This window comes from Nicotiana sylvestris, chromosome 2 (assembly GCF_000393655.2).
Source record: "Nicotiana sylvestris chromosome 2, ASM39365v2, whole genome shotgun sequence".
NCBI classification, from domain to species: domain Eukaryota; kingdom Viridiplantae; phylum Streptophyta; class Magnoliopsida; order Solanales; family Solanaceae; genus Nicotiana; species Nicotiana sylvestris.
In genome coordinates this window covers 79,958,878-79,977,403 of record NC_091058.1, presented here as the reverse complement: position 1 = coordinate 79,977,403, position 18,526 = coordinate 79,958,878, and the positions used below count along the sequence as shown (strand labels likewise).

General features: G+C 37.9%; 3 protein-coding genes across 3 annotated transcripts; 2 read left to right on the top strand and 1 right to left on the bottom strand.

Annotated features, from left to right (window-relative positions):
• The first annotated feature begins 488 nt into the window (after window positions 1-488).
• On the top strand, window positions 489-5,192 carry LOC104237200 (barley B recombinant-like protein D). The gene is made up of 3 exons (XM_009791309.2): window positions 489-796; window positions 3,558-3,615; window positions 4,046-5,192. The coding sequence occupies exons 2-3, from the start codon at window positions 3,610-3,612 to the stop codon at window positions 4,943-4,945; spliced, it is 906 nt and encodes a 301-aa protein (XP_009789611.1). The 5' UTR covers window positions 489-796; window positions 3,558-3,609; the 3' UTR covers window positions 4,946-5,192.
• A 584-nt stretch (window positions 5,193-5,776) lies between these two features.
• Window positions 5,777-13,466, top strand: LOC104237201 (uncharacterized). The gene is made up of 6 exons (XM_009791310.2): window positions 5,777-6,049; window positions 6,140-6,223; window positions 6,323-6,407; window positions 11,425-11,513; window positions 12,571-12,682; window positions 12,895-13,466. The coding sequence occupies exons 1-6, from the start codon at window positions 6,014-6,016 to the stop codon at window positions 13,104-13,106; spliced, it is 618 nt and encodes a 205-aa protein (XP_009789612.1). The 5' UTR covers window positions 5,777-6,013; the 3' UTR covers window positions 13,107-13,466.
• Window positions 13,467-15,748: 2,282 nt separating this feature from the next.
• Window positions 15,749-17,151, bottom strand: LOC104237202 (GDP-mannose 4,6 dehydratase 1). The gene has a single exon (XM_009791311.2). The coding sequence runs from the start codon at window positions 17,027-17,029 to the stop codon at window positions 15,944-15,946; it is 1,086 nt and encodes a 361-aa protein (XP_009789613.1). The 5' UTR covers window positions 17,030-17,151; the 3' UTR covers window positions 15,749-15,943.
• Between the last annotated feature and the right edge of the window lie 1,375 nt (window positions 17,152-18,526).

Sequence of the window (18,526 nt, the reverse complement as noted above, 5' to 3'; positions counted from 1 at the left end):
TAACTAGTATAGATTGATATAAATTGGAAGGAAGAGTCATAGGATATACAACTCAAATCGACTATACTGAAAGCAACTTTATTGTTGCTCAAGTAAGACATTATCTAAATATATAGTAATACGTGAATCCAATGAATCTAAATAATGTTTTCAGTCAACTGATCCCCATGAAAACAATTATATCATTTAAACGAGTACTTTCATTTTATCAAGAGGCAAAGCATAATAAAAGGGACAAATGAGAATAACTTGTGGTCAAGAGCCAGTTAATTGATCTTAAAATGAAAAAAGAAGTAAAAACATCCACATTAGAATTTCAGTAGTCAAGACTCAAGAGCCAGTCACTTGATCTTAAAAATGAAAAAGAAGTAACAAGGGTATACTGAATATTTTAATATAGTTAAGTGGGTCAACTGCCGCAAACAATTTACTTTAAGGACCATTCCGTAATTCACGTATAAATCTTGGGATTGACGCAGCTCAAATTCGAACATGATTGTTCATGCCTGGTACCTGATCCGGGTTGTTGCAGGCCAGCAACGAGTCAATCCCCAAACGACGCAGTTTAGTCGTCCTGTAATGACAAACGACGGCGTTTAAATCTCAATTTTGAGATTGGATAGTGCATAAGCATCTTCTTCTGAATCTATCAGCTGAACAAAAAAAAAATTAAAAAAAAAAAGAACAAAGAGGAAAAGATAAAAAGACAACAGAAAGAGGGCTTTTGGCATCGAATCTCAGCTCTGCATCGGTTGTAATCAATATTCTCGCTCAGCTCCTCTCCCCTCTCCCTCTGGTAAGCTTAGTTCCAATGATGTTTCCTATTTCATGTTTCTATTGTTTGATCTGTTCAATTTCCTACTTCATTTCGCTAATTCAAACTGCATTTTGGTGGTTTCTAATTCTTGTTTGCTCCGACTTGTAAAATCTAGCTTCTGATCTAATTTGTGTATCTCACATTTGATATGAGTTGCTCTAGCTTGTTCTACATCAATGCATCGTTAAAATTTCACTTAGAAAGTCAGTTCTTCTTCTAAAATGTTGATTTAAGAGGCGAAGAGGTGTGGTTGACCTCAAGGATTAGGTTGTTTGAACAGTAAAGGGGCGGTCTTTATTGGTTTCATTAGATTTACACGTTGTACCTATAGAAATACAATGAAGTTTCTTGGTTGACTTAGCGAAATTTATTCTCTTGCTATGTTGCTTCTACTGCTTGTTGAACCTAAGTGTTTGCTTAGCCTTGCTCTCATATCATAGAGCTTAGACTTTGCTTTGTTATAGTATTCAGATATTTAGGCTCAGACTTCAGGAGAATCACTTAATAAATGAAAATGGAACACATGCAATTAAAACAGAATTGATAGAACGGAGGAATGATACGAGAGGTACTATGCAATAAAAAGATACTTAACTAAGTAAAAGACAAGTTCGATAGAACATTGGTGAGACCAACAATGTTAGATGAAAGTGAATATTAGGCATCGAAGGCTAAAATATCTAAACATGAGTGTCTCAACATGCAAGATGGATGTGTAATTATGAATATTTGACAAGATTAAAATGATCCATTTGTGAGGGTGCAAGTAGTACACATGGAGGGTGTAATAAGAGAAGATTGCCTGATATAATTTGACAATGTTCTAGTAGACCTTCATGGGCACTGGTTTATAGGTGTGATATTATGATGATTGGCATTGCTAAACAGTGACTAGGTGGAAATGTTGTGTAGGGCGACCGGAACCGATGTTAAATTTTTAGCTTAGGACAGAGCACTAGTGAAAGAAAGGGGATTCATGTAGGTAATAAATATAGACTTGTTGCGACGAGAGGTTACTTATGGGTGTTATTTTGACCTTAGTTACGATGTTTACCATGAGTTTCTTTGATATGCTAAAAGACTTATCAATATTGTGCTTATTGATATTGTAGTCATAAGTGTGAGATTTAAAGAATCTCAAAATCTAAGCAACTCCTAATAAAAGGAAAATTATTTATAAACAAAGTAGTATTGGAATGATTTAGGGCCTAATAAAGTGGAATGGCTATAGAGAATTCAACTTATGTGTCATACTATCGAACTTTTCGAAAGAGCAATGGAACATAGACTTAGGGACATTACAAGGGTGTGTGAGAACCAATTTGGATTTATGTTCGATCGATCTTTAACATCTCCTATTTTTTCCTAAAAAGATTGATGAATATTTGTAAGGATAAGAAGAAAGAGATCATTCTTCCTCTGCTTCACGTGATATATTTGTTGACCTAGAACAACATACAATAAGACACGAGCCTTGGAGCAACAGTAAAGTTGTCTTCGTGTGACCTATAGGTCACGGGTTCTAGCTGTGGAATCAGTCACTACTACCTATATCATACAATAAAGTAATATCAATACAATAAAGTGTCAGGAAAAGTCTGTAGCTGGGTGCGTTGGTGGTGTTGGAGAAGTTTGGAATTCTTATCAGATGTACATTCCGTAAAGGATAAGCATAAAGGAGTTGTCACAAGTGTGAGAAAGATAGGAGGAGATATAGGAAGTTCTCATAATTGACTGCAATTAGTTTAGGATTGAGACATAGTTGTTGTTAACTTGTTATTGTTGTTGGTTATAGAGGATTAATGTAGCTGAACTCAACTTTGTTGATTGCGGCATAAGTTCTTATTATTTCTACAACAGGTAACTTTTTTTTTTTTTTCGTTTAGTAATATTTCTGCGAGTGATATTGTCATACTAGTAAAGCATGCTAGTTCAGTTTGTCCTTACTTACCTAGTTAGAGATAAGAAAATAGACTAGCTTTGGGTTGGGGAAACCTATGTTTGCTTCCTTGGTTTCTTTGCATAATATTCAATCAACTATGTCTTAATCTCAAATTAGTAGGGCTTGAATATATCAATATTCTATATCAGTTTCGTTCTACTCAAGTCTATTTCATTTTGATAATAGATGATTTTCCTTTTCAAGACAAATTAGAAATTATCTAAATTTCAACACTTAGCCCTACACCAATAACTAACTTAAATCTCAACTATTTTTTCTGGATCTTTTGTTTTCATTTCGTTCTATCCCTAGCTAAATCGCCTATAGAGTTGGGAATTAGTAGCAAGTAACATTAAATAGATAAAGTGGGAAGGAAACTTAATATTGCCATGTTCATGTTCTTGTTAAAAATTTGATCTGGGTTTGCTAGTTGGAGGTAGCAGGTATCCCGTGGAATTAGTCAAAGTGCGTGCAAGTTGGCTCGAATACCACGGTTATTAAAAAAAAGGAATTTGATCTGTGTTTGTCTGTACTTCTTTATCAAGTCATAGATGGTAAAAGAAAGAACTGCTTTTTATGTGGAAACCTGTGTTCGCTTTCCTTATTTCTTGGCATAAGGGGGGACTTAATCATGAGTAATGTTAGATAGAACAGATGGAGATGAGATAAAGTTCCCGTCTCTAGGAAAGCTTGAAATCAATAATATTGGGTTTGTGACTGATGTGTCGCATTCATTTGTCTACAACTTTGGTTGCTTTGAGATTATTATATAAAGTATTTTATCTTATATTTCTGCAGAAAGGCCACATTCAAGATGGGTTTCTAGCATTTGCCTTTTCTCCTGAATGATATGATGGTATGATGCCATACTTTTATATTTGGATTTTGCATTTTTCTGTATCAGGTGAATGTTTGGTAATGTTGACTTGTTTTCATAAGAAACAGAAAAAAATTGCAAGTACCTTTTTTGAGAAGGTTTAAATATTTCTGAGAAGGAATCTGCAAGTACCTCTGTTTAAGGAACTTTAAATATATATCTTACAATTGCAGCAACTATCAGTAATTGATTTAGAAATCTTTTAGACTTCACTTACCACTGCGAATTAATAAGACCTGACTGAACCTATTCTAGATTAACAAACCAAAGAGAAAACTGGTAGAACCTACTTATGTACCATAATGCTGTCACTTAGCTGGCAACTAAAATAATTTTCATGAACAGGCTACTGTATTAAACTATAATGATCTGATTATGTATATGCTTAATGATTCTTTCTTTAATAAAGGACCACAATAACTTTACTATAAAGACTTACATGGCCATCATGGCCGAGAGGGATGCTGCCATCCGTGAACGGAATATGGCACTAGAGGAGAGAAAAAGGGCTTTTGCAGAGCGAGACATGGCAATGCTTCAGAGGGATGCAGCTCTTGCAGAGCGTAATGCTGCGATACAAGAAAGAGATGATGCCATTGCTGCTCTTCGATTAGGGGAGAGCTCTATAAATGACAACAATGTGGTTCCAGATTCACCAGGAAATGACACTGAAACTGGTGCAAAACACATTTATAACCAACAACAAATGCATAAAACCATAGCTGAAGCAGCTCATGGTTCAACGGAAGATCCCACAGCCGGCTACTTGAAAGGCACGGATACTTCTGAAGCAAAGAATCCTAAAAAGGTCAGGCGACCTAAAGAGAGCAGACACAATAAGCAAGCCAAGATACCAAGGCAGGGTAAAATTGGCGCAGAAAGTTTGAATATGCAGGTCATTTCTACATCATCAGATGATTGGGTAAATCTGCAAGAGTTGGATAGTGATAAGGAGGGAGATATGCAGCTCACATCATGGAAAGATAACTTGGGTTTGAACCAAATCAATTTTGATGAGTCTGCCATGCCAGTGCCAGTTTGCTCCTGTACTGGGACTCCTCAGCCATGCTACAAATGGGGTCATGGTGGGTGGCAATCAGCCTGCTGCACAACTACCATATCTATGTACCCGTTACCTCAAATATCAAACAAACGCTATTCCCGGGTGGGTGGCAGAAAGATGAGTGGTGGTGCCTTCAGTAAATTGCTTAATCGTCTTGCTGGTCAAGGTTATGACCTCTCTGTTCCACTTGACCTGAAGGATCATTGGGCTAAACATGGTACAAACCGCTACAGCACATTAAAATAGCTTCTGTATGCACGTTGGATTGGGACCTCAAAACTTGTAGAAGGCATTGTTGGGGAAGTGTGTTGTGGATGAAAGAACTTGTACTTTAAAACTGTGCAGGATATATACAGCTAATAGCTATTCATTCACATTTTTTAGCTCTGTCTCTGTCTCAGAGTTCCAATTCATCTTATCAGAACGGCCACATATCATGTAATTTGCTTTTATCAAAATATATTCAAATGAATATGGTGATTTGGGTGACAAATAGCTTTGCCTAGACAGCGAATATGGCGAACAAATGGCTAAGACGTGTGCAAGCCGGTGTATTTTTAGCATTTTGCCCGTATCGAACACGCTCTTCTGCTTGTTTAGTCGTTCTCTATGAATCTTTTCTACGTATTGACTCACCTGGAAAATGATCTTCCACGTCAAATAGAATTTGCTTGTGGTATAGTGTTAGCAATAATACATGAAATTAAATGGCACCATTTTTATTGATAGAGGAAACAAATACAAAATAATGACCTGACAGAAGTGTGTGCCAATTCTTTGCTCGCAGCTAATATAGGCCTATTATCTATAACCATAACAAACCTCAGTAACGCGTCAGTTAATCTCTAAATTCACAATACTCCTATTTCTTTGGCGACAAACTTTTATTTTTCATTTGTGTAATCTTTGAAAATAAAACTTGTCTCTTAGTATATCTTTCTTGTATTGACTCTTGTGTGGATTGAATAATTTGCATTTCTTCACATTAAATAAAGAAAGAAAAATTTGCATATAGTGCTTGTACGAAAATAATTAAAAATTGATTCTTTAGGGAAAAAAGAAAAGAGAAAGAAAAACAGATCGATAACAGCATGTGGCATCACCAACAAGAGTGGCTATATTGAGTATTTTGACCCATCTCAGGCTCATTTATGAACGGCCTTTCGGCATACACCTGCTTCCGAGAAAAAGACAGACGACAGGGGAAGCTTTGGCCGTTAAAAATTTCAGTTTTTCTGTTCGTCCGACGGAAAGATTTCACTCGAACTCTAGGTGTTGTTAATCGCTGCTCAACATAGGTGCTGTACCCTATCAATGGGTGCATCGGAATCAATTCTCTCCAGCTCACAAGTACTTTTTCAACTTCAATAAATTCTATGAATCTCAGTTCAAATTGTTCGCTTTTTTCCTTGTTTAATTTTAATTTTCTCGTGAGTGCAGAGGCCAATCGATGAGATCACTACAGTTTCCGAGCGTGTAGAAGGCGTTGATCCTATTTTGGAGAGGCTAAAATCTCTCAAAATTGTAAGCTCTCTTTCGCTAACTTCAGAATATTTGTTTTGCTAGCTATTAAGCCATCACTTACTGTGTGAATTTATCTAAATTCGTTGCGTCTATGAGTAGGCTGCTCCAATACTGAAATCGCTGCCGGCTGAGAGTAGCCTGACTGACATTCTGGTGAGAAAACCATCGTCCTCTTCGAATAAAGGTATTTGACCTGTGCCTGCTAATATTTGAAACATTGTGATGCAAGCGGACTATGGTGGTGTTACTCCAACATTAAAAGTACTTTAGAGTTCCTCAAATGAACAACAAATCAAGAGAATATATCAAGCTTTAATAAAAGGAAGAAAAAAAGGAAGTAGAGAGAGTCAGTTAAATTTCGTCCTACAAATATTACATTAGGCATAGAGCCACACTATTGATTCGTTTTCACCCTTGTAACGTCTCCAAGATTATGGCCTATCGCTCTCTTCCAGAGTTTCATTTTAATGACACAACAGTTCCACATCTTTGAATATCTCCCTCCATTGTCATATACCAGAACAAGCTACTCTTTGTTTAATATAACATTGAGTAACTTGGTTGGCCATACACCAACTTCTTCAAGGCATTAACAAAAGTATGTTGTGATACCATTTGGACCACATGCCTTTTATCCTCAGATTTTTCATGTCTTCCTTTTCTCTAGTATACCTAATTTATGAGTGTAGTCAAGGTTTCAATTTGTCCCAAATGTAAGGTATCCTCATAATTTGTCTTAGGCAATTGATCGAAATAACATTCTCATCTCTCTTTTTGTTCTCACTATCTCCTGTCAAAACTTGCTGAAAATTGTCTTTAATACACATAATTTGGTTCAAGTTTTACCCCTCCTCTCTTGATCGTGCTAGCTTATATTGTGCTTTCTCTTCCCGTGTCCATTATGTTTGGCATGAGTTCTCATTTCTCTACTATGATTCTTTTGGTTAGGGTGTTAAGCTTTTAGACACACCTAGATGTTTATGTGCTACTTTCTTTAGTCACTTGTGATTTCCCTACTTGATATCAACTTTGAAGAGTTGGATTAATATCAATGTTGTTGTATATTGGATGTTGAAATGTTTGTTTCTTATTTAAGTTTGATTATTCTAGTACCAAATATCATATATGTATGGTGTTATTTAGTTTTCTGTAAAGTTTGCCCTTCACTTCTCGCTTTTCGCTTAGAACCCCCGGGACCTTTTCGCCTTTTGCGGTTTTCGCCTTTTGCGGTTTTCGCTCTTTAAACACATCAAGATACTATGCAGTTTAATTCTTGATTATACTTGGGGGTTAAGCATGAGAGCGGCAGGTTTGACCTTGCTGATGAAGTGGTTAATCACCAAATGTCTTTGGGCACCCATGACGACAACTTAAGTCACAGATTTTCTGTATATAACGTCATCAAATGAAGGGTGTTTGTAAAATTAGCAGACACAGAGCTGTCTTTGAGTTAAAATAGAGAACAACATCTCCTAGAACGAGGTTGATAGTAGACGATTTATTGCCACTTTGTCTTGCTTGCTTCTCTTGTGTATATGATTTTCCCAATACTGCCCATATTAAGTTGGTAATCAGGCTTAGATTCTCCTATATTCAATTTGTTATCAAATTCAGATTTTCCCTCATTCCTATACTCCATTTGGTTCTATTGGCTGAAGTATTTTTTATCAAATTCAGATTTTCCATCATTCCTATACTCCATTTGGTTCTATTGGCTGAAGCCTCATCTCTGGCAGTGTCCACAGATTTGCTGCTCCAGTTTATGATCCCTATTATTTTCATTATTGGAATCTCTGCAGATTTTGGAGATCCTGAATGAGATCATATATACATGTCTTTTCATCGAACTAGCTCCCTTTTGATGAGTCTAATCGCCTTTAAGCAAATCTGAATGACTAAACTTGTTTGTAGTATCTAAAGCTACAAAACTAATCAATTTACTTTTGTTATCTAAGTAATCACTCCCACAAGGGTGGGTATGTCTAACTTATCAAAAGAAAAGGGAATGGTCTTCACCTAAAGAGATACCAAAGAAGCTTAAAATAACAACCACAACAACAACAACCCAGTAGAATCCCACTAGTGGGGTCTGGGGAGGGTAGAGTGTACGCAGACTTACCCCTACCCCGGAGGAGTAAAGATGTTGTTTCTGGGGGCCCCTCGGCTCAGAGACAATAGATCCGTAACAACAACAGAAACCAGAAAAATAATATTAGCACCGTAAGAGACAACAAATAAATGGATGGGCAATAATAATAATAATTAAAAAAAAAGTGTGAAACACAACAAAAACCGCTAGCAGTCCATGACAAAACACTATCAGACTAGCTGGTACAACGAGGAAAAACGCTCGACTACGCCCTAACCTACAACCTTAATGCTCGACCTCCACACCTTTCTATCAAGGGCCATGTGTCGAAAATCTGAATCCGCGCCATGTCCTTCCTGATCACCTCGCCCAAATACTTCTTAGGTCGCCCTCTACCTCTTCTCCAACCTGCCAAAGCCAACCGTTCACACCCACGTGCCCGAACCATCTAACCTCGCTTCCCGCATCTTGTCGTCCATGGGAACCACGCCCACCCTCTCCCGAATATCTTCATTCCTAATCTTATCTAGCCTAATGTGCCCGCACATCCATCTCAACATCCTCATTTCTGCTACTTTCATCTTTTGGATATGTGAATTCTTGACTGGCCAAACTCAGCCCCATACAACATGGACGATCTAACCACCACTCTATATAACTTACCTTTAAGTTTGGTGGCACATTCTTGTCACATAGGACTCCAGACGCTAACCTCCCCACCCCGCGCCACCCCGATACGATGCGTGACATCCCCGTCGATCTCCCCACCTCCCTGGATAATTGACCCTAGGTACTTGAAACTCTCTCTCGTAGGGATGACTTGTGAGTCAAGCCTCACTTCCACGTCCGCTTCCCCCGACACATTGTTGAACTTACACTCCAAATATTCCGTCTTGGTCCTACTCAACTTGAAACCTTTAGACTCCAGGGCCTGCCTCCATACCTCCAGTCTCTCATTAACGTCGCCTCGCGTTTTATCAGTCAGAACTATATTATCAGCGAGCAACATGCACCATGACACCCCCCCTCCCCGAATATGATGTGTCAGTCGTCCATCGCCAGGGCATGGGCAAATAAGAACGGGCTGAGCGCAGATCCTTGGTGTAACCCCATAACCACCGGAAAAGGCTCTGAGTCATCTCCCACAATCCTAACCCGAGTCTTAGCTATATCATATATATCCTTTATCGCCCTAATATAAGCGACCGACACACCTTTCACCTCCAGGCATCTCCAAAAAACATCCCTCGGGACCTTGTCATACGCCTTCTCTAGGTCAATAAATACCATGTGCAAATTCCTCTTCCTATCTCTGTTCTGTACTGTTCTACCAACCTCCTGATAAGGTGGATAGCTTCCGTAGTAGAACGACCCGGCATGAACCCGAACTAATTTTCTGATACAGACACCGCCTTTCCTACCCTACCTTCAACCACCCTCTCCCAAACTTTCATGGTATGACTTAGTAACTTGATACCCCTATAGTTGTTATAGTTCTGGATATCACCTTTGTTCTTGTACAGCGGAATCATCGTACTCCACCTCCACTCATCTGACATCCTCTTCGTCTTGAAAATAACATTAAACAGCCCAGTCAGCCACTCCAAGCCTGCTCTACCCACATACCTCCAAAATTCTACTGAAATCTCGTCTGGTCCTGTCGTTTTGCCCCGACTCATCTTACGCATCGCTCCCACGACCTCCTCAACCTTAATACGCCTACATTAACTAAAGTATTGGTGACCCTCGGAGTGCCCCAATTCCCCTAACCAGTGTTGTGAAAAGCGCTCGCTTCAGCGCTGAAGCGAAGCGAGGCGGCCACTGTGTCGCTTCAGTAGGGTGAAGCGTAACAGGTAGGTCGTTGAAGCGTCCGCTTTTGCCAAAAAAGCGAGAAGCGACGAAAGCGCTCGCTTCTCGCTTTTAAGTCACTGAAAAATAAAAAAGCTCAGTCTTTTTTACAAAATCAGCGAGCAGCAGAGCAAGCAACGACTAGGGTTTCAATTTTCAGCACTCTTCTTCTTAAAGTTCAAGCCAAGGTATGTTTTCTTCCTCTTCTTCTTTTCATTTCAGTGCTAAAAATAGTAGTGAAATGCTACCAAAATTTTTTTCCCTTCAGTTCTTCTTCTTTTTCTCATTCCCTTCTTCTTCTTTTTATTTTTGTTTCAGTCCTTAAAATTGCAGCGAAATGCTGCCAATTTTTTTTTTTCTTCGGTGCATCTTTCGTTCTTAGTCTAGCTGCCAACTTTTTAGTATTAGCAGTTACAAGTGTTGTATGTAGTTACATGTGTAACATGTGTTGTCTATGTAATATTTATTTTAGTATTTTTTTTAATTCCGGTTCACTCCAAAAAAGTGAGCGCTTCACTTCTCGCTTCACGCTTTAAGCGAAAAGGGGTTTGTCGCTTTTCCTCGCTTCACGCTCTTCACAACACTGCCCCTAACACGATGTTTCCGTCCCCCTCTTTATTCAGAAGTTTATGAAAGTACGACTATCATCTTTGCTTAATCTGGGTCTCTTCCATCAATACACGACCTTTATCATCTTTGATGCACCTCACTTGATCCAGGTCACGAGCCTTCTTCTCTCTCGCTTTGGCCAGCCGAAATAACTTTTTGTCTCCACCTTTGCCCCCCAGTTTCTCATACAGCCGACCAAACGCAGCAGTCTTAGCCTCCGTGACCGCTAATTTCGCCTTCCTCCTAGCTTCCTTATATCTTTCTCTGTTCGCTCTCCTCTGCTCCTCGTCGATGCTCTCCACTAGCTTAAGGTATGCCGCTTTCTTTGCTTCCTATTTACCCTGGACCACGTCATTCCACCACCAATCACCTCGGTGCCCGCCAGAGTAACCCTTCCAGACCCCTAACACCTCTCTAGCCGCCTCCCTTATACAGTCCGATGTCGCTGTCCACATAACGCTATCCCCACCACTCTTCCAGGCTCCCATGGCCGTCAACCGCCCTCCATCACAGCAGTGGTAGCATTTGACCAGCACTTTCTTCAATCCCTGTTGCACTATAATTTTTTATTTTCAACAATTGTCATCAGGAATAATTAGAAGTTTTCTCTTATCCTGCTGGTGAAATATTGATATTCCTTTCTTTGTTCTTGTAGGCTGTGTAGATCCAAAAATTCTACTTGAGCTCTTCTCTGTATATCGCCAGTGGCAAGAGGAGAAGGCCCAGAAGATCTGTAAAAGACAGGTTTGCTCAGTTATTATCATGTGTAACGGTCACTCAACGCTTCAGTAGCCATTCACCGTTTCCTTAAAAAAAGTGGATCTAGAACAGGTCTACGAAATGCACCTTTGTGTCAGTTTGAGTTAGACTATGTAATTACACAACAAAATCTATTCTTAGTGCAATTTCCAGTCTCAAAACATGGTAGTTTTTTGGGTCATTTCTTATTAAGGTGGGGGGGGGGGGATAGAAGTTATCACTTATCAGTATCCTTTTGAGTCAAAGCTGTGGTCTGAACTTTGTATGGTACTCTTGCAAATAAATTAAGGTCAGGTAACTACTGTTAGCCGAGGCTGGTGATGAGGTGGAAGGTGGATTATCACCCCAATAGTCATCATGTTCGCCATAGAAGTTGCATGGATGCTCAGAATTGTTAAACAGTTACTGATCCTATCATCCTAATTGTATTTACTATGTAGAAGTGGGTGATTAGATTGATTTGGGTTCTCTGGAACTTGATTCTAGAACTAACAAGTAAAGGAGCAGCTGCCTCAAAATCTTGTCTATCTGATTACTTGATATTCCTCAACTTTTCGGGCATATAAATTCCCAAAGTTGGTCATTAAAATTAAAAGCCCTCTAGGTCCGTGATAGACTATCCTTTTAAATCAACAAGTGCACATCATCAACTCTGAGATTTTAAAAGGTGGGTAAAGATAGTGCAAAGTTTTATGTTTGATCACAGCTACATTATTATTTGTTCCATTGTACCTTGGTTGAGAATTGTCTTGCCACCTCCCGTAGTATCGCTTGTGTTACACAGATGGTATACCATTTGCAAAGTGCTTCCTTCGAAGAGAATCAAAAGTTATAGTCAATTTGGAGGTGGCTTTTTGACACTAGGATTTCGAAGCTCTTTTCATTACATTAAGTCCTATGTTCAAGGTGTTAGCCTACATATGCTAGCATGTGAAGCTCTTCATCATGTGTTCGAGCTTTTGTTGTTTGTTGTAGTTCTTCTTCAAGTGAATAGAAGAGCTAGGATATATTTTTTAAGTAGATTCTTTGGATATTGCTGCAGGAAGAAATAGAGAACAAGATAGAAGTTGCAGATGCGTTGGCTGTTAAGCTGCTTCAACGTTTCAATTACTCTGTTTCTGCAATGAAAACCACCTCACAGCATCTATCAGAAGGTATTTTCTTTGAATTGGGTCTATCAGAAGGTATTATGATTAACAATCTCGGAGAGTAGAAGAAAGTAGAAATGCCCAAGGGAATCACTAGGGTTACTATAGTGTGGGGATCTAGAATAAAGTTAAATGGTTGTCCATATGATATCTGATTCCAGATATTTAATCTAGCAAGGGAATGCTGTTTTTTAACTCGATGTTTGAATTGCATGCAGTACATGGTTTGCAGGTTGAACTTGGGGAGTTAAAAGGGAGGTTGACGGAGGTAATCAGTAATTGTGATGCATTGTGCAAGAGGATTGCTGCAGAAGGACCTGAATCACTTCGATCGTCTATCAAACCACTTACAGCAGCTTCCTCTGATACAGGAAGCAATTGCAGTAGCATACATACTACTCTGCAAGCTGAAGCAGATGAAAGGCAATAGTGCGAAGGCTGGGTTGGAGCTTATAAAATGTCTCTATCCCTGGTGTACATAACTTGTTTAAGCATCATGACCCACAATTGTATCTTTTGTCCAACTGACTGGTAGTTCAAGCACACTCAGGAAATTAATTGCACAGGAAACATAGTCAGGGAATTTAATTGCATTGGAAGCACGTGGATCTACAGTCTACTTCTCAACTGGTATTGACTGTTCATTAATTCGCACTTGAAATATTAAGATTAATTGCCTTGATGCTTTATTTATTTATTTTCCTTATTATGACAAATCTCTTCCTATGGACACTCAGGAGCTGTGTGAATTTGAGAATTTAATTGGACGGTGAAAGACGTTTAAATAGAATAGTATGCTGATTCTAGTTTTTCCTTGTAAATAAATTGCGGAGCTTATCAGGCAGGTAACATTGAATGCTAAAATAAGGCTACATTGTAATAAACATTCGATGAAATAAACATGAAAATTTTAGAATTAAGGGCAGGAGGGTAGAACATAGTTTTACTAAACCTAATATGAAGAAGTTTCTTTAGACAAAAAAGATGTACTACATACTACCAAATGTACTCGTCTTGTACCAATATTCTTTATGGATTTGACTTGGTATTTTCAGATTCTAACTAGGAAAAAAGGCTAGATTTATCCCTCTACTTTAGTAAATTATTCATGTTTGTCCCTAGTTTTACTATCCATCCAAATACGTCCCTATTGTTAAGAGAGTAGACAAAATCGTCCCTAACCCTAACAGAAATCCAACGTGGCATCGGGACCCTTCTCTTTGACTGCCAACTAGGCACATTAAAAAAACCCAAATTCAAAAGACCTATTATCTGACCTGATTAGCCAAAACCCTTGTTACTATGGAAACCAATAGCACAAAAAAAAAAATAGATTTTTTTAACCCAAAAATACTAGGAACCCCAAAAGGGCCTAGAGGCCAATCTTCCTCCTCAAGAATACTAGATGATTTGGTGTATCATCTGGGTATTTGCTTAGGCATTGAAGTTGTTGAGGAAGCTTCACATTGATGGAAAATCATTTGCTTTAGGATTGTGATGGTAGTTGGAGGTCGTTTTGGGTGGGGTGGAAGAAGAAACGGGTTTTAAGAGGGAAATGTGTTCGATCGGGTAATGGGTATGAGTTTTTTAATTTGCCTAGTTAGCAGTCAAAGAGAAGGAGGGATCTCTCTTAGGGTTAGGGACAATTTTGTCTACTTTCTTAACGGTAAGGAAATATTTGAACTGATAGTAGAACTAGGGACAAATGTGGATAATTTATTATAGTAAAGGGACAAATCTGGCATTTTTCCTTTCTAACTAAATCAATTGAAATGTGTCCCCTACAAAGGTAGCAGCGCGGAATTGACCTTACACATTGTATTTCGCGTAATGTAGTGCGTAGTGACTTGTAGCTTTAGTAGAGTCAATAAATTATTGCAGTCAGGAAATTAGTTGCAAGTTTGCAACTGAACTCCACAGTAGGGGTGTTCATGGTTTGGATCGGTTTTTTCCTAAAAAAAAAACAAATCAAGTAAGTTGGTTTTTTAAATATTAGAACCAAACCAAACCAATTAAGTCGGTTTTTTCTTGATTCGGTTTATGTCGGTTTTTCGGTTTTTTCGGTTATTTGTTGGTTTTTTCTTAAATATAAGACATACACTACCAAACATACATTTCGGCGACCACATTTTTAACGTAATACTATCAAATCAATTGCCCCTTGAGAAATATATTATTTACCAAGATATATTGATGATAATTGAATCAAATAGTGATGAATAATTTAAGGACTCAATTAAAAATAGTATTGTTTTTTAACATGAAATAGATTCTTACACTTAACAAAAGAAAACTACCAATTAAACTAGAATGTAAAGGTAAAGAACTGTACTAAATGTGCAAACGATTAATATTTACTATAAATTTTTTAAAACTTTGTATATGTATACATATATATAGGTGTAATATTAAATTTAAAATAGCTACTCCTATATTTGGTTTGGTTCGTTTTTTTTAATTAAAAGCAAATCCAAACCAAATTTGATCGGTTTTTAAATTTCAAAACCAAAACCAAATCAAACCAAAAAGTATCGGTTTGATTTGGTTCGGGTTTTCGAATTTTTATGAACACCCCTGCTCGTGAGCTTGTATTAACTCTTCGTTTATTGGCACTCGATACATCTTTAGCTTTAACATAGCAAGGGAATACATTGCACATGAATCAGAATCAGGAAGCAATTGCATTTGAAGCACGTTAAATTCAAATTATGTTGGCACTTGACAAGGAGGAAACAACCATCTTGTTTCGTCTTTTTAATTTTTTTCCCACTTGATTATGAGGAATCGCTGATGTATAACAACATTCGGTGGAGAAGTGCTTGAAAGAGATAAAAGAATACAAATTAAGCTACAACGGTTCTAAAAATTTAATAAAAAGTAGAAGAACTCATGCAAATTTATTAAATATTTAACAAAAGTGAAAAAATAAAAAAGCTAGAAAGATGTCCTCTAAAATTGTGTGAAAGAACCAAAACAACAACATTTTCAAGCACCAAAAATTAGTACATAAATCCGCCACTTTCCTTTCCGGAGTGGCCAAAAAAGAACAAAAAGAGAAGTGGCGAAAAGGCGGAGCTGCTCAAGATATTCTCTCTCTCTTGCTATTATTATAGGAGCAAGTAAAAATAACAAATACTCCACTAATGATAAAATGAAAATAGAACAAATAATTATCTCATCACACCAAAATAAACTACTATTTCTTAACAACACAATATATTTAAAGAAATCTAATACTACAATATAGAACCGATCGACAATAGGTGATCAAGGTTGCTGTTGGGCATCAATATAGCCAGCATCAACAAGAACTTTCTCTCTTTTAGCCAACTCTACATCTTCATCCACCATCATCTTCACCAATTTCTCAAATCCCACTTTCGGTTTCCAACCCAACACTTTCTTGGCTTTACTCGCATCTCCCTTCAAATTATCAACTTCTGAAGGCCTAAAATACCTTTTGTCAACCTCCACGTGTTCTTTCCAATTCAACCCAACGTACCCAAATGCCACTTCCAAAAACTCCTCCACAGTATGGGACTCTTCTGTCGCCACAACATAATCATCTGCCTTCTCTTGCTGCAGCATCATCCACATTGCTTCTACGTAGTCTCCAGCAAAACCCCAGTCCCTCGACGCTTGTAAATTTCCCAAAAACACCTTGCTTTGTAACCCGATTTTAATTCTTCCTACGGCCCGAGTAATCTTCCTCGTCACGAAATTCTCACCTCGACGTGGCGACTCGTGATTGAATAAAATCCCGTTGCACGCGAATATCCCGTACGCTTCGCGGTAATTCACTGTGTACCAATGCGCAGCGCATTTGGAAACGGCATAAGGAGATCTCGGGTGAAACGGAGTAGATTCGGATTGTGGAGGCGCTGTAGATCCGAACATCTCAGATGACCCGGCTTGGTAATATTTCAAGTGGGACCTACCAGTGGCGGAGATGTGGGACCTAACGGCTTCTAGAAGGCGGAGGGCGCCGGTGGCTACCACATCAGCAGTGTAATCAGGGATCTCAAAAGACACGGCAACGTGGGACTGAGCGGCGAGGTTGTAGATCTCGTCGGGGAGGATAATGTCGAGCCAACGGCGAAGAGAACTAGCGTCCGAGAGATCAGCGTAGTGGAGCTTCATTCGGGCTTTGTAGGTGTTATGCGGGTCGATGTAAATGTGATTAATGCGTTGGGTATTGAAGCTGGAAGATCTACGAATAAGGCCATGAACTTCGTAGTTTTTGTTAATGAGAAATTCAGTGAGGTAAGAACCGTCTTGGCCTGTGATACCAGTGATCAGTGCAATTTTGCGAGGTGGTGGTGCAATGGCGGTGCTGCCATTTTCAGCTGCCATAATGGGGAGATTTGTTTGATTGTAACCAGGCAAATGAAATTCCAAATATCGCACTATATATAATGCGTAATAATTAGCTGTGGTCTTAAGTTGTGACCAAGATAAGATACACGTATTAGAAAAATGAGGAAAGTTTTAAATATAATTTGAGAATTAACTTCTCTCTAGAAAAGGTGGTTGAATGAAGACTAGAAAATATTAGAGTACGTAAAGATGGCGTCATAGTTTTGAATGAAATTAAGAAGTTTTTTATTTCATGTTAATACCGTCAAAAGAACAATTTTTATCTTATGGATCCAATTATTTATTTTCTTTTTGTGAATAATGAAGTTATTAGAATGACCTTGCTCCCAACTTGTTTTTTTCTTTCTAGCTCTGGTTCCTTTTCAGGAATTCTCACCGAAAGAGAAAATATTCACATATTTGACCGACTAAAATACATATGGGTAATTGAACCTATTAAAAACAAGAAGAATTAATTATTCACTAAGGATCTTATGGGTAATTGAACAATTTGTATCGATTTCAAAGTCGGTTAACATTTCATTGAGCCGTCTCAGGTCATAATTAATTCTTAATAATACTAATTTGGTAGAAACAAATTATAATTTTACATATTATGCCCTTGGGTTGATTGGCATATAGTTCTATTGACATGAACCATTACCAAGCTAGAAAAAGCAAAATATCTTTAGGCATGCATTAAATAAGAAATACTTAAGTGTTTAGATATTGTTTTCCTATTTTCATGAGTTGAGGAAAAACCTTTATGTGTTTAAAAAGTCTTTTAACAATTATTTAGCATAAATGTTGGTTGAATAATTGAATTACACCTTTTCTCTAAATATCCTTTTAATTTTAAGAATTGATTAATTACAAGGTTAGTAAAAAAGTTGTAAAGCATGAGGTAAACATGTAAAAATTGCACGGGGCGCCCTATTTGGTCGCCCTCATTTAACCTATACCCATTTTTTTTAAAAGTTTTAATTTGTACCCACTTTTTAAACAACTTCAGCTCACTTTCTCCTTATCCGCCCTCAATCCGATAGGCCACTCCTTCCTATTTTTCACTCCATTGTTTATAGACAATGGAAAGTCATTTTAACGATATGGGTTTACTTTTTTGGAATTGCGTATACCCCTTTGTTCGAAGATAGGATTCTTGGTTTTAAGAATCCTGAAATTATATTGATCGTATTTCTAAGATCTGCTGAAACTTTAGGAACGAAGGGCAGAAATTTTTGACAACTGACTATTTGCTTTATTAAGTTGCATTATGAATGTTCTGCATAACTTGTTTCTACACTGTTTGAAAACAAAGCTGTAGATTTCTACTAGTTTCTGATAAATAGTTGTAGTGAAGTTTGTTAAATAGTTGTTGCTTTCAAAGTTCTTGTTTGAAGGCTGAAGTTCGAATCATATGGAAAGACAGTTAAAATTTCAACTTTAAGAAAGCTGAAGTTCGCCAGTTACAAACAAAAACTTTCGCCAGTTACA

Coding starts and splice junctions, on each gene's coding strand:
- LOC104237201 (XM_009791310.2), top strand. CDS start 6,014: ATGGGTGCATCGGAATCAATTCTCTCCAGCTCACAA. Junction 6,408..11,424: donor ATCGTCCTCTTCGAATAAAG/GTATTTGACCTG, acceptor TTGTTCTTGTAG/GCTGTGTAGATCCAAAAATT. Junction 12,683..12,894: donor CTCACAGCATCTATCAGAAG/GTATTTTCTTTG, acceptor AATTGCATGCAG/TACATGGTTTGCAGGTTGAA.
- LOC104237202 (XM_009791311.2), bottom strand. CDS start 17,029: ATGGCAGCTGAAAATGGCAGCACCGCCATTGCACCACCACCTCGCAAA.